Source organism: Stegodyphus dumicola, chromosome 8, assembly GCF_044657685.1.
Source record: "Stegodyphus dumicola isolate Sdum_Otavi_A_Nest chromosome 8, ASM4465768v1".
NCBI classification, from domain to species: domain Eukaryota; kingdom Metazoa; phylum Arthropoda; class Arachnida; order Araneae; family Eresidae; genus Stegodyphus; species Stegodyphus dumicola.
The window spans coordinates 91,203,608-91,220,593 of NC_140775.1; the positions used below are offsets into that span (position 1 = coordinate 91,203,608).

At 30.7% G+C, this 16,986-nt stretch overlaps 1 protein-coding gene across 1 annotated transcript in view; it reads right to left on the reverse strand.

Annotated features, from left to right (window-relative positions):
- LOC118186358 (uncharacterized) overlaps positions 1–16,986 on the reverse strand; it is a 111,806-nt gene that overhangs the window by 39,459 nt on the left and 55,361 nt on the right. Inside the window, exons 10-11 of the mRNA XM_035356436.2 lie at positions 11,343–11,459; positions 8,133–8,359 (exon numbers count right to left, since the gene is read on the reverse strand). Coding sequence (XP_035212327.1) covers positions 8,133–8,359; positions 11,343–11,459 — 344 coding nt within the window. The remainder of the gene's footprint in view (positions 1–8,132; positions 8,360–11,342; positions 11,460–16,986) is intronic.

Genomic DNA, 16,986 nt, shown 5'->3' on the forward strand with positions numbered 1-16,986 from the left:
AGAATATCTGTGTCGATTACAACAAAGACCAAAATGGCTTTTGCCAACTAAAAATCTTCAAGTTAATGATCTGTGTTTCATAAAGGAGGATATCTTACCTCCAACTAAATGGAAAATGGGTAGAATTACTCAGTTACATCCTGGTCTTGATAATATTGTTAGGATTGTGACTATTAAGACTTCAGATGGCATGGTTAAAAGAAATATTACAAAATTGTGTCCATTACCAATTTGAGTTTAATTCATGTATTATAAATTAAGTATTATATCATGATTTTAATATTATATTGTGTTTTAAATTTACTGAATTTTAAGCACTGAATGTTGAAATAATATTTCAAGGTGGGCGGCATGTCCGCGCCTTATGTAAATTTTGATTTTATTCCCTGCAAGAGGGCGCCTGCGAGCGTCGAACTACCTGTATATCTATTGTACGAACTTGTTCTTCACACAGTCTAATAAATGCAATAATGAACGTTTGTGTCTACTTTCCATCCGTTAACACAGTCTAACAACTGAATATGAGAATATCAGAAAATGAGTCAGTGCTATTTTGCGAGATTTTTTCAGGCATTATGAAAAAAATTTCTTTTTCACAAAACAAGCACACAATTTTTCAATTTAAATTTTTAATCATAAAAAAAATTTAACTGACAAGATAATAGTCAGTCAAAGCGCATACTTTAACAAAAAAGTAACCTATAGTAAAAATAGAATGAAAAACATACACATTTTCTAAACTAGGACAATTAATCATTTAATAAAATAGCAATGTCATCATTACAAAAATAACTAAAAACTAATTACGGTAGAACACTTTTCAAATAATTTTATTCTATTCTATATATTATCACTGACAATTTTAACTTTCAATACTGAATGTTTTTACTTATGTTTGGTACATTTCAAAACAAATTTTGGTCTAATATTTGTTTTGAAAAATACCAGATAATAAAGTCAATAAATACTTTAAACTGTTCAAATAATCTATTCTGAACTGATGAATCTTTATTTCTGACATTTTCTAACCCAAACTACTGCACAATCTTAGGCTTTTATATTAGGAATTACTAGTAGATCTGATTTCACATTAAAATGATAATGCACAAAAGCTTACTTTTCAAAAACAGTTTTTCATCTCATTTTGTCATTCTGCATTGCATACACTAAAAAATATGATGTGTACACCACATGACTTCCTTGTATTGGAATATTAAATTATACACATTTTTTCTTGCATTTCATTTAAACTTATTGGATTAAATTAAATCTACTTAGCCGACAGCGCATAAACCACAATAGAATAAATGCATTCTTTAAAATTCACTCTAGTATTTGTTTACCATAGCGACACTCTGGCGCTAGATTCTCCGATAATTATATAACAGTTAACTTATATATTTCATTCATATTATAACTCATAATGCACAAAATTTATATCATTTAAAGAATAGAATTATCTAATCGTTGCCACATGTTCTGTTCAAATACTATAATAAAGCTAGAATGATGTATAAAAGAAATTACACAAACAAAACAAAAAAGAAACAGTTTTTCACAGACGATTGAGTATTTCTCATTTAATTAATTCAGTTCTCCCTTCGCGAGAAGGCAAAAATACATAAAAACTCAAAATATCTATACAGTCAAAAGTCGTTAATTCGGACACCCATAATCCGGACCTCAAAGCTAAAAACTTTCTGCGCATGCGCCGCGTTGTCACATGCACATAGGTGTTTACGCGTGCGCGTAAGACCTTTTACGTCTGCGCATATGCGTGTGCACAAGCGCGTTTACGTATAATGGAGGGTATAAGCTAAAATTATCTAATTATCTATTTCAGTTAATGTTGATGATTGCGTTGTTCCTTAACCTTCGAATTGGATCCGGCTTATTATTTTTTGCAGATTGTAAGAGCAATTTTATAAAAGTAAACTTGAACTTTCGATTATGTCAAATAGAATTTCTGATTCTGGAGCTCCCAAAGGATCGTACAAAATGAAAGTATGTTTCGATGTCCATCAAACAAAAAGTGGAATTGCTGCAAAAAATGGATAAAGACATGAAGAATGTGACAGAGAGGTTAGTGAAAACGAAAAAATTTCGATTGACATGTTAGTCGGTATTATCGGCACAGCAATTACTGGACTTGAACAGCGGAACTTTGTAACTGAACAAGAAATTATGTCTGTTTATAGAATTAAAGAGAAAGTATTATCACATAAAACGAAGCAACTTAAACAACTTACATTGAAAGAAATGTTTAATGAAGTAAACAAATAAATATTAAACTTTTTTTTTTGTAAATTTTGATACCCTTTAGATCATAATTGTTCTTTATTTCATAAATTACGGTTTCATATTTTTAATTTTAGAATTTCTGCATGCCATCTTACGAGATTTAAACTGATGATCTATAATCCGGAAAAATCGATAATCCGGAATCGCCGAAGTCCCGACGAGTCCGGATTAACGACTTTTGACTGTATTAAAAATTACGAAGTAAATCTCAAACACCTTTTTCCTCGAAAAAATTCCAGAAACAATTAAGCATGATTTAATTGACAATAATAAAGGAATGCGTAATCTTTGCTGTTGTGAAGCTAAGTTTCTCTAGATTGGCAATAAATCCACTAGTCTCCTGTTTCAAATGTAAACATCAATGGCCGCCATTAAAAAAGGCTTAGCGGCAATTAAACAACTTTAAAATTGCTGATAATTCTAAAAATATTGCACACAGATTTACTAAAGGCATAAAATCCTTAACCAGAAGATAAAAACAACATAATTCAATCATTTTTAAAGCAAAAAATGTACAATTTACAAACATATAAGAGTAAAGAAACTGAGATCACTGAGCCGGGTAAGAGAGTGGATATTATACATAAATATATTTATATATGTTTGGCGCGGCTGACTGCTACCAAAATACCAGGTGCACATCTACATGTTATAGTAGTACTATATACAAAATTTCAACGTTCTGAGGCTACTCGTTTTTGAGTTATGCGAGATATGCACGTACATACCTTCGTACAGACGCCACGAAAAATTATCTTCAGAATTAATTTTAAAGCATTTTTATAATTTTTTTGAAGGAAAAGAGTATTTTATTCTGTCCTTACGTACAGATATCATGCAAAAACATTGTTAAATTGCATTCGATAGCGGTCAAAATGGATATTTTCGTTGAAATATGCTGCCTGAAACTTTTCACGATTACAATACTTCCATTTACTTCGTACAAGGAAGTAAAAAGGAGGGAACTGAATGAATCAAAAATAATATTTTTATCTGAGAGATATGTGAATTTATAAACCAGTGAAACATCTGTAATTTGTTTATATGTAGCATAAAATTTTATACAGCCAGCTGAATATCTCATTTTTCTTCTTTTCTAAAATATTCTGCATGGTTTTGCATTGTTACTGTAAATAATTTGCACTTCTTTCCTGAAAAGAGGAACTTGAAATCTAATTTTTTTGAAATATTAGCTCAAAAATTTTTTAATAATTTGAACTTTTGCAAAGAGGAATTTTAAATCTAATTTTCCTTGAAATATTAGCTCAACAAATTTTAAAGCTTCAAAATGGTTGCTTTTGTTTGTCACTGTAATGGCAAAATTTATTTTTTCAGTAACTGTTCCAATTTTTCCCTTCAGTAAACTATAAAAGAAAAAAAAAATAATAGTGCAATATTAGGCATTAAAAGTACAATGTAATACCGGATACATATTATATATGCAATTATTTTACAACTTATCGCCAGATATTACAACAAAAATCACATTCTTTTTCTCACAGGATAAGCAGAAGCTTGAAGGGGAAAAAATCCTCTTTTCATATAAAATATAAATCTGCAATAATTCATAAATTTTAAACTATAAAAAATGTAATGAATTACAAATGTAAAATAAAAAAGAGATTCACTTTGCAGTACACTCATTTTCTTATGCATTCAAGAAGCATTTTGGTATTATACTATGTGTTAGTTATCTCTTAGATAATGCCACTAAAACATATTTTGAAAATTAAAAAAAAAAAATAAAAATAATTAATACATAAATGAAAATTATTCCCTGCAAGATAATGTAGAAGCATTTGAGGAGTGGTAACTCATATGTTGTGTAGGATTTTACCTAGAAAATCCCCAAGCATGATTCAGTTGTTTGAGTATTAGTACCATCTGCAGGACTGGCAAAGTACTTTTAGTGGTTTACACATCAGTGATGTAAGATACAATCATAAAAGCAGTAGAATGCACACTACATCAATTTTATGTAAAAATTTTATAACTTTTCTTCATTTCTGTATATGAAATGTTTGTACCGATTTCACAAAAAAATGAGAACCCAACTCCACATTCCGAATCATGATGTAAATACTTGATTTGATCAAAAAAATTTCAGCTTCCTCTCAGAATATAAAAAAATAAGATACTTTCAAAATAACAAGATGCTTTTCAAATTATTATATATATGCTTACGAATTCTGTAATTTACAAGTCAGCAATTTAACTAGTTTTAAATTTTTAAAGATAAATTAAAACAATAGTAATCAGAAGTGTTTTTTGAAATTTTATATAAAAATGGCACATATTTCACAAACAAATTTTTACTTCTTTCCTTACTTTTCTGAAATCTAAAACAGGTTATGTAATGAATCCAACAGCAATTATCACATTTATGGGAAACAGCTTATGTATTTACAACAAAACTTTGTTCTCCTTTAGTTTCAATATTCCAGCATAGCTAAAACTAAAAGAATAAACTACATTAAAAAAACACAACATTATAATCGAATAAATAAATAAAAATCTACAAAATTTTAAGATAAAAAAAAATGTTTTCAGCGAAATAAAAAAGAAACTGGGGGAAAAAAAAATTAACAGCACTAAAATATTTGTAAACTAAAATGAAGGAAAATAAATAAATTTAAACTGTTATGTCCTTCTCTTCTTCGAATATTAAGAAAATAAGTACAATAGGAAATAATATTCATGAATTTTAAGTTACCATACAAACTACCCTTTTTGTCTTAATTTATTATTTGAAAAGTGAATACATATATTTCATTCTAGAAGCAACAATAATTATAATTTTAAAAAAATTGTTTTAAATGTTTTATACCTTGCTTTTTAAACATTTTTCTGCCAGTTAAATATAAACTCATTCTTCAATTATGCAGTTAATACAGGGGTTAATGTTACAATGCTTAAAAGATGTGTCATTTTGATATAAAAAAAAAACGACTAAAATTTTTTGAAATACAGCTTCAAGAATGTTAAATGTAGAGACATTACAAATTAAAAGGCTTATGATATCATGTAGACACTCCGCCCCCCAACACTTTTTCTCAGCTTGTAGAAATACATCATTTTCCTCCATACTGAAGACTCTTAACACATGCCTTTTACCTAAAATAACTTGCAAGAAATAATTATAGAATTAGAAAAAAAAAATTTTTTTTTCAGACCTAATTTAAATTCTACTTTAAGCTGTTTCATCAAAAAGTATACATGGAACATCTTATTTTGTTCAGGAAGACTTTAAAAACTTCCATCAAAGATATGGTTCTTATCCCATTCAGAATTAAACTCAGAATATACCAAGGCTCAAATTTCAAATGTATACCACATTCACAGGAAAATTCTTGAATGGAAGAGTAGTTACTTAATTGTATGCAAAGCTGTTTCTAAATATATGATAGCCAGTTCACATTATATTTCAATGAACAGATCAGTATCTGCCAGCTGAGGGAATGCTTACATAAAATTAAAAAGTAGCTCTTTTCAAAGAAATACATAGTACAGTAAAGCATTACAAGCATCAATATCATGGTTTTGAAATATTTTTATCAAAAAACTTCAAAATGTAGTGCAGCTGTTTCAGTTAAGACAGGACCGAACTTCTAACCAGAATGCGACTGAAAAATTACATTATCTGAAGTACTTCAGGAATTACTGTAATATTACAATATCAAATGATATGAAGTTAAGCTTGGCCACTTTTGGTCACCAAAATTTTAAGTAACTATTGCACTGTTATTCTAATTCAAATAATAATAACAGCATTCCAGTTTAATCAATTAAATATTTGCTTAACATAACTTTTGCAAAATTCAATGCCATTCTCTATTATCAAAGAATATTTTCTCTAAGCTAATGCAATTAATTCACCACTAATGGTCCTTACTTCTAAATATACTTAAAATAATATGCACATGTAACAAAACTACTTGGATGTAACAAAAATATTTTATCAAATGCCATCTAGTGGCAATGAGAAGAATTTACAGTCAGTTAACCTCCAGCTGCAATGAAAATAGGTTCTCCAATATGTCTCCATAACTGAAACGTTAATTCTAAATGCTAGGTGCTTTGTTTTTGTGTATGTTCTGTTTTGATGTACATTTTCTTTGCACCTAACCCTTTGTTCTGTTAACAAATATTTTTAGAGCTAACTGGCATTTGGTTTATAAAAGAACAGAGATACATTAAACGATATTTAGCTGTTAATGTTTCACTGACGTATGATTTTTTTCATATTTTTAATGAAAAATGAAAAGAATTAAGTGACAACACAAAATTTTTGCTTCAATCTTTCTCTAATAAAGCAATATTAAAAAAGAGAAGAAGGAAAAGAAAGAAAAATGTGTTCAGTTTTCATACCACAATTCATACCTATTTTCCCTCAAATGCTATAATAATCTATAAAATAATGACATTAATAGCTCATGTATCTAACATAAAACATCATTAAATGACAATTTTAAGCTATATAATCTTTCCGATATGATCTTATTAATAATGCCTATTATTTTATTAAACCAATTTGCAAAAAAATACCTTGTGAATTATAACTCCCAAAATTTTCTAGTATTAAATATATAAACAAATTGATCTATTGTAAATGAACAATATATTGAAAAAAATGTATTATATTTTTATACCATACTTAGACCTCAGTAATAAAACAGAAAAAAAGTTAATTTTTCAAAAATGCAACATTTAATGATTGTTAAAGCCAAATAAATATTTTACAAATTAGAACTTATGTTACTGCAGATATATAAAAAGCTAGATTTTATATTTAAAGACTTTTCCTAACCATAATACTGAAATTATTTATTAAAGAATTTTTTCTTACCCTACTTTGATAAACTTTCTAATTGGAAGTAAAAAGTTTCCAGTATAAAGTAAAATAATAACCTAGGATGATTATTTAAGGAAATTAACTCTGCAGTCATAATTTTTTTAACACTCAATATAATTAGCAGGTCAACTTTATATCCAGTGTGATTAAAGGCAGACGTGTCACCATCAAGATAGTCTAGAAATCTAAAGAACAAATAATAATTTTTGGGGGAATTGCAAAAGAACCTCTTAGTTAAAATTTTAAGGGTTTTAAAAATTAATTAAAATTATATGTATATACATGCATACACATTCACACTACTATCCACTGCAGACTAATTTTGGACTGAAAAAAATATCTCACAAAAATGCTCATGAATTTGTACAGATCTTATATAACTCTGTACCATATTTCAGGTAAATGCATTTCTTTCAATACTTATTAATCACTCAATTTTCAGCTCCAATAGTTACTGCATTATTTCATAAAATTACACAAGATTAATTATGCTGTACCACCGAATAGAAGAATAAATGGTACTTTCTGATTATCTGTGCCATGGTTTCAACAAGTGATAAAACTGCTGTATTTTGGTATAATTTTGCATGTACATGCAACAATAGTAATTTGCATATATGTTTGAGGGTACATGCAGTTAAACATAGTGAGTGTATACCACAAACATGTTAGAGTGCACATGAATTTATATGATTTATAGTTAATGCCATTTAAGTGAACAGTATGCAGTGGCTGCAAAAATGTAAATATTAGCCCCATAGATTTTTGTTTTTTTCTCATGCAATCACTTGTTTCTTAGAAAATGCTTGTGTTTTATAATTTTTTATGAACATAACAATATCCATAAGACATAACAATACTTAACCAAATGGTTTTCAGCAATTCATAAAGTCGCCAATGAGTCGGTAATCTTTTATAGAAATGCAGATAATCAAAAGTATTTAATAAATATTTTAAAGTACTAGTCAGAACCACATACCTTTTGGGGTTTTCAGTAGTTTGCCGGCAAATCTGAATATACAGTTCATCTCTTAAAGCTGGTTTGCTCCAACCTCTGGTGGCTATATCAAGAACAACAGCTTCATATGTTTGCCCACTTTTAGCTTTATGGTCCAGCATATAAGTTTGAATCAATTTAAATACTTCACAAGCGTCTCGCTTAAGTGATTTGTCAGTTGTCATAATCATTGGTTTTCTAATAGGATCCTATATGAATTTTAGAATATAATAAACATTAAAATAATTGCAGTTAAGGGATAATGTAAAATATACAATGAGAATGTTAAAAATTATGGAAAAATAGAACATTTATAATAAAGTTATTCTTCCCAAATTTGATTATTAACATGCACTATCAGGAACCTCTCCTGCCACACCAAGAAAAATATAAAATTATTCTGAATCCTGGAAATAAAAATTATTTTGAGTATGTAGGGGGAGAAGATAAACTTTTTTTTCCAGAGTGGTTTTTTTTTTTTTTTTTTTTTTTTTTTTAATTTTTACATTTTAAAGAGAATTGAATAAACTAGGTAAAGTGTTTTATTGGCAAATCTGGAATTTGAATATTAATTTTGAATGCTAATCACCAAATTTTTAAATGCACAAATAAGAAATCAATTTTTCAAAATTTTCTGGAATCTTGAAGACATTAATCCATAAAATTGCATAGCTTTTCTCCCCCCCCCCCAATTTTTGACATACATTATCATATATACAAGGTCTAATAAGAAAAATTCCAGGTTGAATGCCTCATGTTTGTATGGAACACGATTACCATAAAAGGTGCTAAGGGAATTCTCCCCAAGATAGGGGTCAGTAAGACTTATGTTAATACCCAGTGCACATTGTGTGTGGATCTTTCCATTTATAAAGAGATGTAACATACTCTTCATAAATGACAAATTTTTGTGAACAATGCACTTTCATAATATCCTGAGTTAACTATGTCAAAATTGTTACAATGTTATGAAAAGTTGAAAACAGCTCTCTGAGGAAAAGCTATGGGTCATTCTCAAACTTCTAAGTGGGTCAATGTTAAAAATGACTGAGATTATCATATCGGATTATCCAAGAGGATCCTTGTTGTACCACTGATGAAGAAAACGTGAGTGAGAGTGAGAATTAGTCATGAAAGAAGTCAAGATTTTGATGGAAGATTTAAAGATTATACATATCACATCAACGTTTGTGCCCAGACTCGAAGAAAAACAATAATGTCTTGACAATCATTCAGATCTCAAACAAATTGCTTTAACCCCGCAGTGCTCACGAGGCATATTGTCGCGCTGCATCTCCTAGACACCAGGTATATTTTTGCTGTACTAATATATACTATTTAGGTCATTCAATTCAAATTTATGAATGCAAAGGGATTATTGAAGTAACACACATACATTTGTAGTGTCATATTACAAACACAAATAACAAAACTTCAGTTTGCAGCGGGACTTAATTTTATTCAACTTACACAAATACGAATGAAAAATACAAGTCAAATAGTAAATTTAATAGTGAATGTAAAGTAAGTGAAATTTAATAGTGAAAGAAAGAAATCATACTAACTAAATTTATTATTTCATTCAAATACAAGTGAAGTAGTAAGTTTCTAAATATAATCTTTCTGTTATTCACTACATATTTTATATACGTCTAGCAGCTGAAGAAAAGAAAAGTACAGGATTGATCCTTTAGCCATTAATGTACCATTTCTTATGCGATATATGTTTATATATTAAAGCAGTGGATTTTTAAAGAGACCCAATATGCTTCAAATCGAAAGACAAACAGATAAACTTCTTTAATGTGCATATCAGTATGATCATAATGGTAGTCTGCTGGAGAAATTGAGATGTGCTTCAATGTACTCATTCTACCAGTTTTAGACTTTTATGCGATTGCATGGTTGCACACATGTCTCTGGCTGATACACCCTACTACTGGTCAAGTTGTTCACATTGGCTGAATAATAAGCAAATAGGCAAGTTGGATTCATGGTTGGTTATTTTGGATTTTTCAATGTGTAATGTGAATAGATGCCAGTTTCCTTTAGAAAGTCCTCCACAATGACATTTATTTACGTTTAGTTAAATAGCTCTCATGTGCTTTACCATACTCAAATAACCTAACATCTGATTCATACACTTGCTGTTCCCACTGTGAAGAAGCATGTGGTGATGAGGTTCATTAGGTTGCACATTTTCAACTCACTAAATCAATCTCAACTTTCTTTTTAAAGATTGTTCACTCAGACAAATCAGAAGTCATGTTTATGCACTTACAAATGTTATGTTACTAAAATTAGATTATAATATATACCGTATTTGATGGCAATATAAGGCGCACCCTTATTTAGAAGGCCACACCCATGTAGATGTAGAAAAAGTTATGTGTGTCTAGACCTTTATCCGGGCTAAAAATAGCATTCAGTATTGAAAGTTAACCTGTGTCCTTCACGTATAAGATGCAGGTAACTTTTCTGAGACCAAATTCAGGAAAAAAAGTGCGTCTTATATGCCGTCCATATCAATCTCTCTCCATATCAATCTGCTACAGGTTCGTATATCTATGCTACAAGAGTATTGACATTTCCTTTGATTCACTTACATATTTATAAAAACATTTTCTTCAGTGAATACATACCTTAATGCCTGGAAAAAAGTTAATTACATAATTTTAAAATCCAAAAGAATGAAATTAATGTAAAAGTTAATAATATAATTATTAAAATGCAAGCAGTTACACCTTAACATCCCACCCTTAACGAGTATAGTAGTTAGTGATGTTGGCTGTCATATTGTTACGTTCAGATTCAAAACCCGAGAAGGCTTGGAAATGTGTAAGCATATAGTATGTGTGTGGCATGAAGGTCCTGAAATACCGGCGAAAAGTCCTCTTTTGGCTCATCAATATTTTGAGAAGTCTCAACTCGCCAGTATAAATTGAGAGGTTTGGTGACAGAGGAAGAGGGATGGAAGACTCTCAGATCCATTCCGAGAATGGATCTCTCTCTTTTCAATCGAAATTGGAAAAGAGTTGTCCTTATCTCATAATGTAATGTTCTGAATAATGAGACAGCTAAATGACAGACAGATATTGGCCATTTCTATTGAGTGCTTTACGATGGCCATTTAGAACAACAACAATATATTTGAACATTTAATAAAATTGATGCTTAATAATAAATACTTACTTTAGACCATGATAACATATCCTGCAAAGAAAACTTCTTACGAAAAATACCCTTAGTATGACGATTTAAGTTATCTTCTGCATATTTCTGTATATCACCTTTAGAACTTTTGCTTTCCTACCAAGAAAAAAAAATCATGTAGGCAAAAACATATTTCATAAGTTTTTAAGTAATAAATTTTCAGATATACTTGGTAACCAAAAAATTTTTGCCATTTGTGATCATTAGAAAAGATAGACATACAGCATATGGCACTCAATAGTAGGACTTGAAGTAATTTTTAGAAGCCCTGAGCACCCTTTGCCAACATTTCTGCAGTTGCACAATGCATTGGCAATAACACTTAGGGCTCTTGCGCACACTAAAGAAGTCTGTGAATGTATGGCGCAGGTCTCCCTCACTGTCGACACATTTCCCGTGTAAATATTTGGCCAGAAAAGCACAGAAAGTATGGTGAATGACACAGCATTTTTAAGCAAAGTTGCTGAATGGTATCCTTGGTTGTATCCTTGTGAAATCTGACTGTTTTTGCAGAAATTTGAAAGAGTTCACTTTGCTGTCCTCCACTATGGCTGCCTTTAGAAGCACTGAGCATCTGAGGTCACCCATGTATTCATGACAAAAGCTCAGATCTCTCAACTTGAGCTTCCAGAACTAATGCCTGGCTGTGCATTCTTTCACATCATCCTCGCCAAATGCCTAAGGTATTATTTGACATCTTGACGGGGCTTCTAAGGGGCACACCTTAAAATGATACAGCATACAACTAAAATAAGGTGCTTCAATATTCAATACCTCCATTTCTGTTTGACAATGGATGAGTTTTGTTTGCACAACATGGCAGTATTGGTAGAGCTCTTACAATAACCATCCAACACTTTTCCAGCAAATGAGCCACTTTGTTTCTTCTCTGTAAGTGCTTCATCAAATGAGATTCCAAAAATGGCAAGAATGTTTTTGGTTACTTTCTAATAAATCACACAATGTATAAATACAAGTAACTGAACTTTAAATTTTAACAATACCATATAAAACATTATCCTGAAAAGCAAATAATATATGACTACACTAATAAATCTAACAGCTTTATATATTTTTTCCAATTAATTTTTCATTTCCAGTGCCTATCAGTGGCCAAAAGGTTAAAATGAAAAACATTAGTAGATCAAACCGGATTAAAATTCTCAAGAACAAGCTTGCACAGTTGTTTCCATGGTTTCCCCATGTGTAACGTAAATATAAGAAACTGCCTTGATCTTCTGAACAAGAAGCAACCATTTGTATGTGAATAATATGGAATTCAGACCCAGCTAAGCTTTTTTTAACCACAACACTTTAATAATGCTAATTGGTGGTGAAATTACTATAGCTGCTGACACCAGACTTGCCCTCCAGTTGATCTTTCTTGAAAGTTTTAAAATGTTGCATGCGTACAGGTTCATAATGGATTGAATGCATACAGAACCGATGATAGCTTCATAAAATTTACTTTTCTAAAAGAAAACACTTTACAGTTCTGGAAGTTTTCACAAAAGCACTCACACAGCTCTTCTCAGTCTTACAGAGTATAATCAGTAGTTACCACAAGGTATTCAACTACGTTCTGATCATCAATTTTGAAGAAATTTTTCAAAAATTTTTTATTACTTTAATTTCAATCATATATTTTTAGCTTTCAAAGACTGCTTTTGTTTTATCTCTCCGGTGATTAGAAGTACAGTTACGGCTGTTTTTGTTCTACGCCATGAAGCGGGAGTTGCCGTTTAAAAGGCCGGAAGTTGATATTTGTAAATCAGATTGTAAACACTAAGGGACAACGATAATATTTCATTTGAATACTGTTGATTTTGAAAAGATGATTTTGAAATATTATATTTATTATTATTATGTGCTTGGAAGCAAGATTACTTTTGAACTTTCAGCATCATATTTGGCAGCATTTCTGTTTGTGTTTATATTCTGATTTGATTACACTCTCATTTAGCATACTTGCTGTTATTCAGCATTATTTTTTATCTCATTGTGCTTTGTTATTTTAACATTGTGATAAAAATATTTTCACTTTATTATAGTAAATGGCGTAATGGGTCGGCGTGGACCTTTTTGTTCTAAAAAACGGCAATTTGCTGGAAACAGATATACTGTGAATGCTTCAGAATCTGACTCAAGGGAAAGGGAAAAAGTAAATTAGAACGTTTCGTATGCAACTGCCAGTGAATCAAACCTAGGAAACAATGAAACATTTTCTGAAAATTATAATGAAGCTAATTTAACTGGTAATAGAATACTCGATGTTGAAATTCTAAAATCTGTATTTTCTGCATTATGCTGACCAGTGTGTTTTGAAAATAATTTGATTTTGAAAGAAGAATCCACTTTTGGAATAGCTTCTAACTGGTGCTTTAAATCCAATAACTGTTCTTTTATAAAGGGTTTTGTCTCATCAAGAAAAACCAAACAAAGTTATGATATAAATTTATTGTTTGTGTTTGGGATGGGAATCATACGAAAAGGTAACATCAGCTGCAAAGAAACTGTGTGCAACTTTAAATATGCCTGCGATTTCAAACAGATCATTTCGTGCACAAGAAAAGAAAATTCTAAATGCTGCATCTGCAGCTGCTACAGATTCTATGAACAAGGCAGCAGATGAAATAAATTGTGAAATAAACTGTAACAGTGATGTAGTACAATGTAGTGTATCTGTTGACGTTACATGGCAGAGACGCAGATATTCATCTCGCAATGGTTGTGTTACTGTTATATCTATTGACACTGGAAAAGTCCTTGATATTGAAATTATGTCTCAGTTTTGTAGACTTTGTAACAAAATGCAAAAAAAAGTTCAAATTCTGTTAATTTTGAGCATAATTGTTCAAAAAATCACTCGGGATCTGCTTCCAGTATGGAGACAGTTAGGGCATACACGTTATTTGAACGCTCCTTACGACTAAGGGGTTTGCAATATACAAAGCATTATGGTGATGGAGATTCAAAAGGATATTTTGCAGTTAAAAACATGTATGGCAAAGATAGCATTGAAAAACTGAAATGCATCGGCCACATTCAAAAAAGGGTTAGAACCCGACTGCATAAATTAAAAAGTTGCAAGCCAACCCTTAGGGGAAAGGAAAAATTGACTGATAATTTGATTGATAAAATTCAAAACTACCATGGAATCGCAATAAGGTCAAATGTTGGTAGCTTGCAAAATATGCAGTCTGCCACTATAGCAGCATTCTTCCTCTACTGCTCTTCAAAAATGTTTCCAATGCATGGGCAGTGTCCAAAAGGAATTGACAGCTGGTGCAAATTTCAAAAATGTGATGCTTTGGGAAAAAATTATCAGGATAATTCTAAAGGATTATCAAAAGCTGTCATAAATGTTATAAAACCGGTGTACATGGAGTTTTGTGATGTCAAACTATTAAAAAAGTGTTTGCACGGGAAAACTCAAAACAATAATGAGAATTTTAATAACATATTGTGAAGTATCATACCAAGACAAATGTCTGTTGAGTTGACAACACTGTGTCTTGATTCCTATATAGAAGTAATACAGTTTAATGATGGATTTTGGGGTATATTAAAAATATTGGAAAAACTTAATATGAAACCTGGACAATGTACTGTCCAGGGATTTAAGTATATTGATAAAACTCGGATTGTCGATTCAAAACAACATTCTTTACATTCTGCAAAAATCACAAAAAAATTAAGAGCTTATTTCAAGAAAAAATCTTCTAAAATACAGTTAACAGAGAAAGTGTAACATACAAAACAGGGCAGTTTTAGCAATGTAATATATCAATTTCTAATATATTTTCTAAAGATAAAACTTTAAAATTGTTTTTTGAAAAACTTGTTTTAACATTTCTAATACGAAAAACACTATAACTTAAAATATTACTATAGCAATTTTATGATACGTCCCACAAATATTCTATAGAATATTGGGAATTAAATGGACTAAAAGTTTAGGTTTATATACATATTAAAGATTTTTGCAGACAATTTTGTAAATGAAGAGAGAAATATTTCTCGAAAAATAGCTAGTGTATGTACTCAAACAGGTATATTTAATAGACATTTTGCTTTATGACTTAGATTTTAGTCCATTTCATTCCTTATGCTTTAATAAATATAACTGAAAAAAAAATAAAATTAAAATATTGATAAATAATTTTGAAGAAACTAATCTCGTAATACTGAAATTTGAATACATTTTTTATCCAAAATGTGAGAAAAAAGTAAAAATTACATTTTAATAATATGTTTATAACCTCTTTTTATCATTTTAGGTAGCATTCTGCTAACTAACACCAAAAATGAATTTATTTGTGCAATTTTTCAAAATTAGGGTATCGAACGTAGTCAGATACCTTACTACTAAGAATGTTTAACACCATGGCAGTGCAAAGAACAGCTGAAGAGGGAAGCACACAGAGAGATCTCTTAGTACTCCAAACTCAACTCTGAACTAAAAACTGAGAATTGATGCTTTCTCCAGTCTTATATTAGTTTCCCCATGGTCACTGAGAAATTTTCAGTACCTCCGATTTCTCAAAATGGCTGGAAGGAATTCACAATTACTCTTACATAGGAGCAGATACGGTTATAATTGCAAAGTGATAGCACAAGTTACAGTTATATAGGGCTTAGACCAAAATGTTGCCAAATCACGGATTTCTTGACAAATTTGGCAAAAAAATTAATAGCCAAGACTATCGCCAGCTTGGCACTATTTCGCCAATTTGGCAGATAGCCATTCATCTCAATGTTAAATGGACTTCTCCCCTAACCTTATTTTACTGGTGAAATTTCACTCTCTTTAGACCTTTCATGTTACAACATCTCTTCCTATGAATTGCACGTCCCGGGCAGAACAATCCCTGGACAGAAAGCCATACTTACAAGTAAGGAAAATGGATGCAATTCTAAAATAGTAATTCCAATAAACAAAGAAGGCATGAATTTACAAATTACACACAGGAGGATTATGGTCTTAGCATACTATTTACATCAGATACACTATGTTGACCACGTACTGTGGCCATAGTAAGGAGCTAGCTTGTTGTAATGAATAACTTTAGTCTTAGAATTTGATACTAGAATTTTACAACGCACCTACTAGACTTTTACAACAAATGTACTTTGATACTAGAATCCTAATTACAGATACAAACTACGATGTCTTTCAGCCTGTTTAGGACTCTATAAAGACCATGCCAGGGTGACCTTAGTTTTCAATTGAATTCCATCACATTCCTTTCTACGGAACTGCATTCCATAAACACACCCTGCCGTTTTTGTTGAATTGATGTCCTTAGCTATTGTGTAATATCAGGCCTTTGTCTCCTCCTTCACTAAATTAACTCACTGTCGTGCAAAATTTCACATCACTTCAAACTGTACTTGGAGATCCTGAATGTACTCCTCAGTTCATGAAGGTGCATCTGGAAAGTAAACAAAAACAGATCACAAAGTAGATGAAGGACACAACCAAAGAGCATTTGGGGTGGGGAACAGCCGGTACTTGTGGACTGCACTGCAATGAGCCAGTAAGAAAAGATGTAATTTCTTGTCCCAGTCCTGTTGGTTTCTGGAAACGAAACGTTTCAATGAAATGTTTTAAGGATAGTTA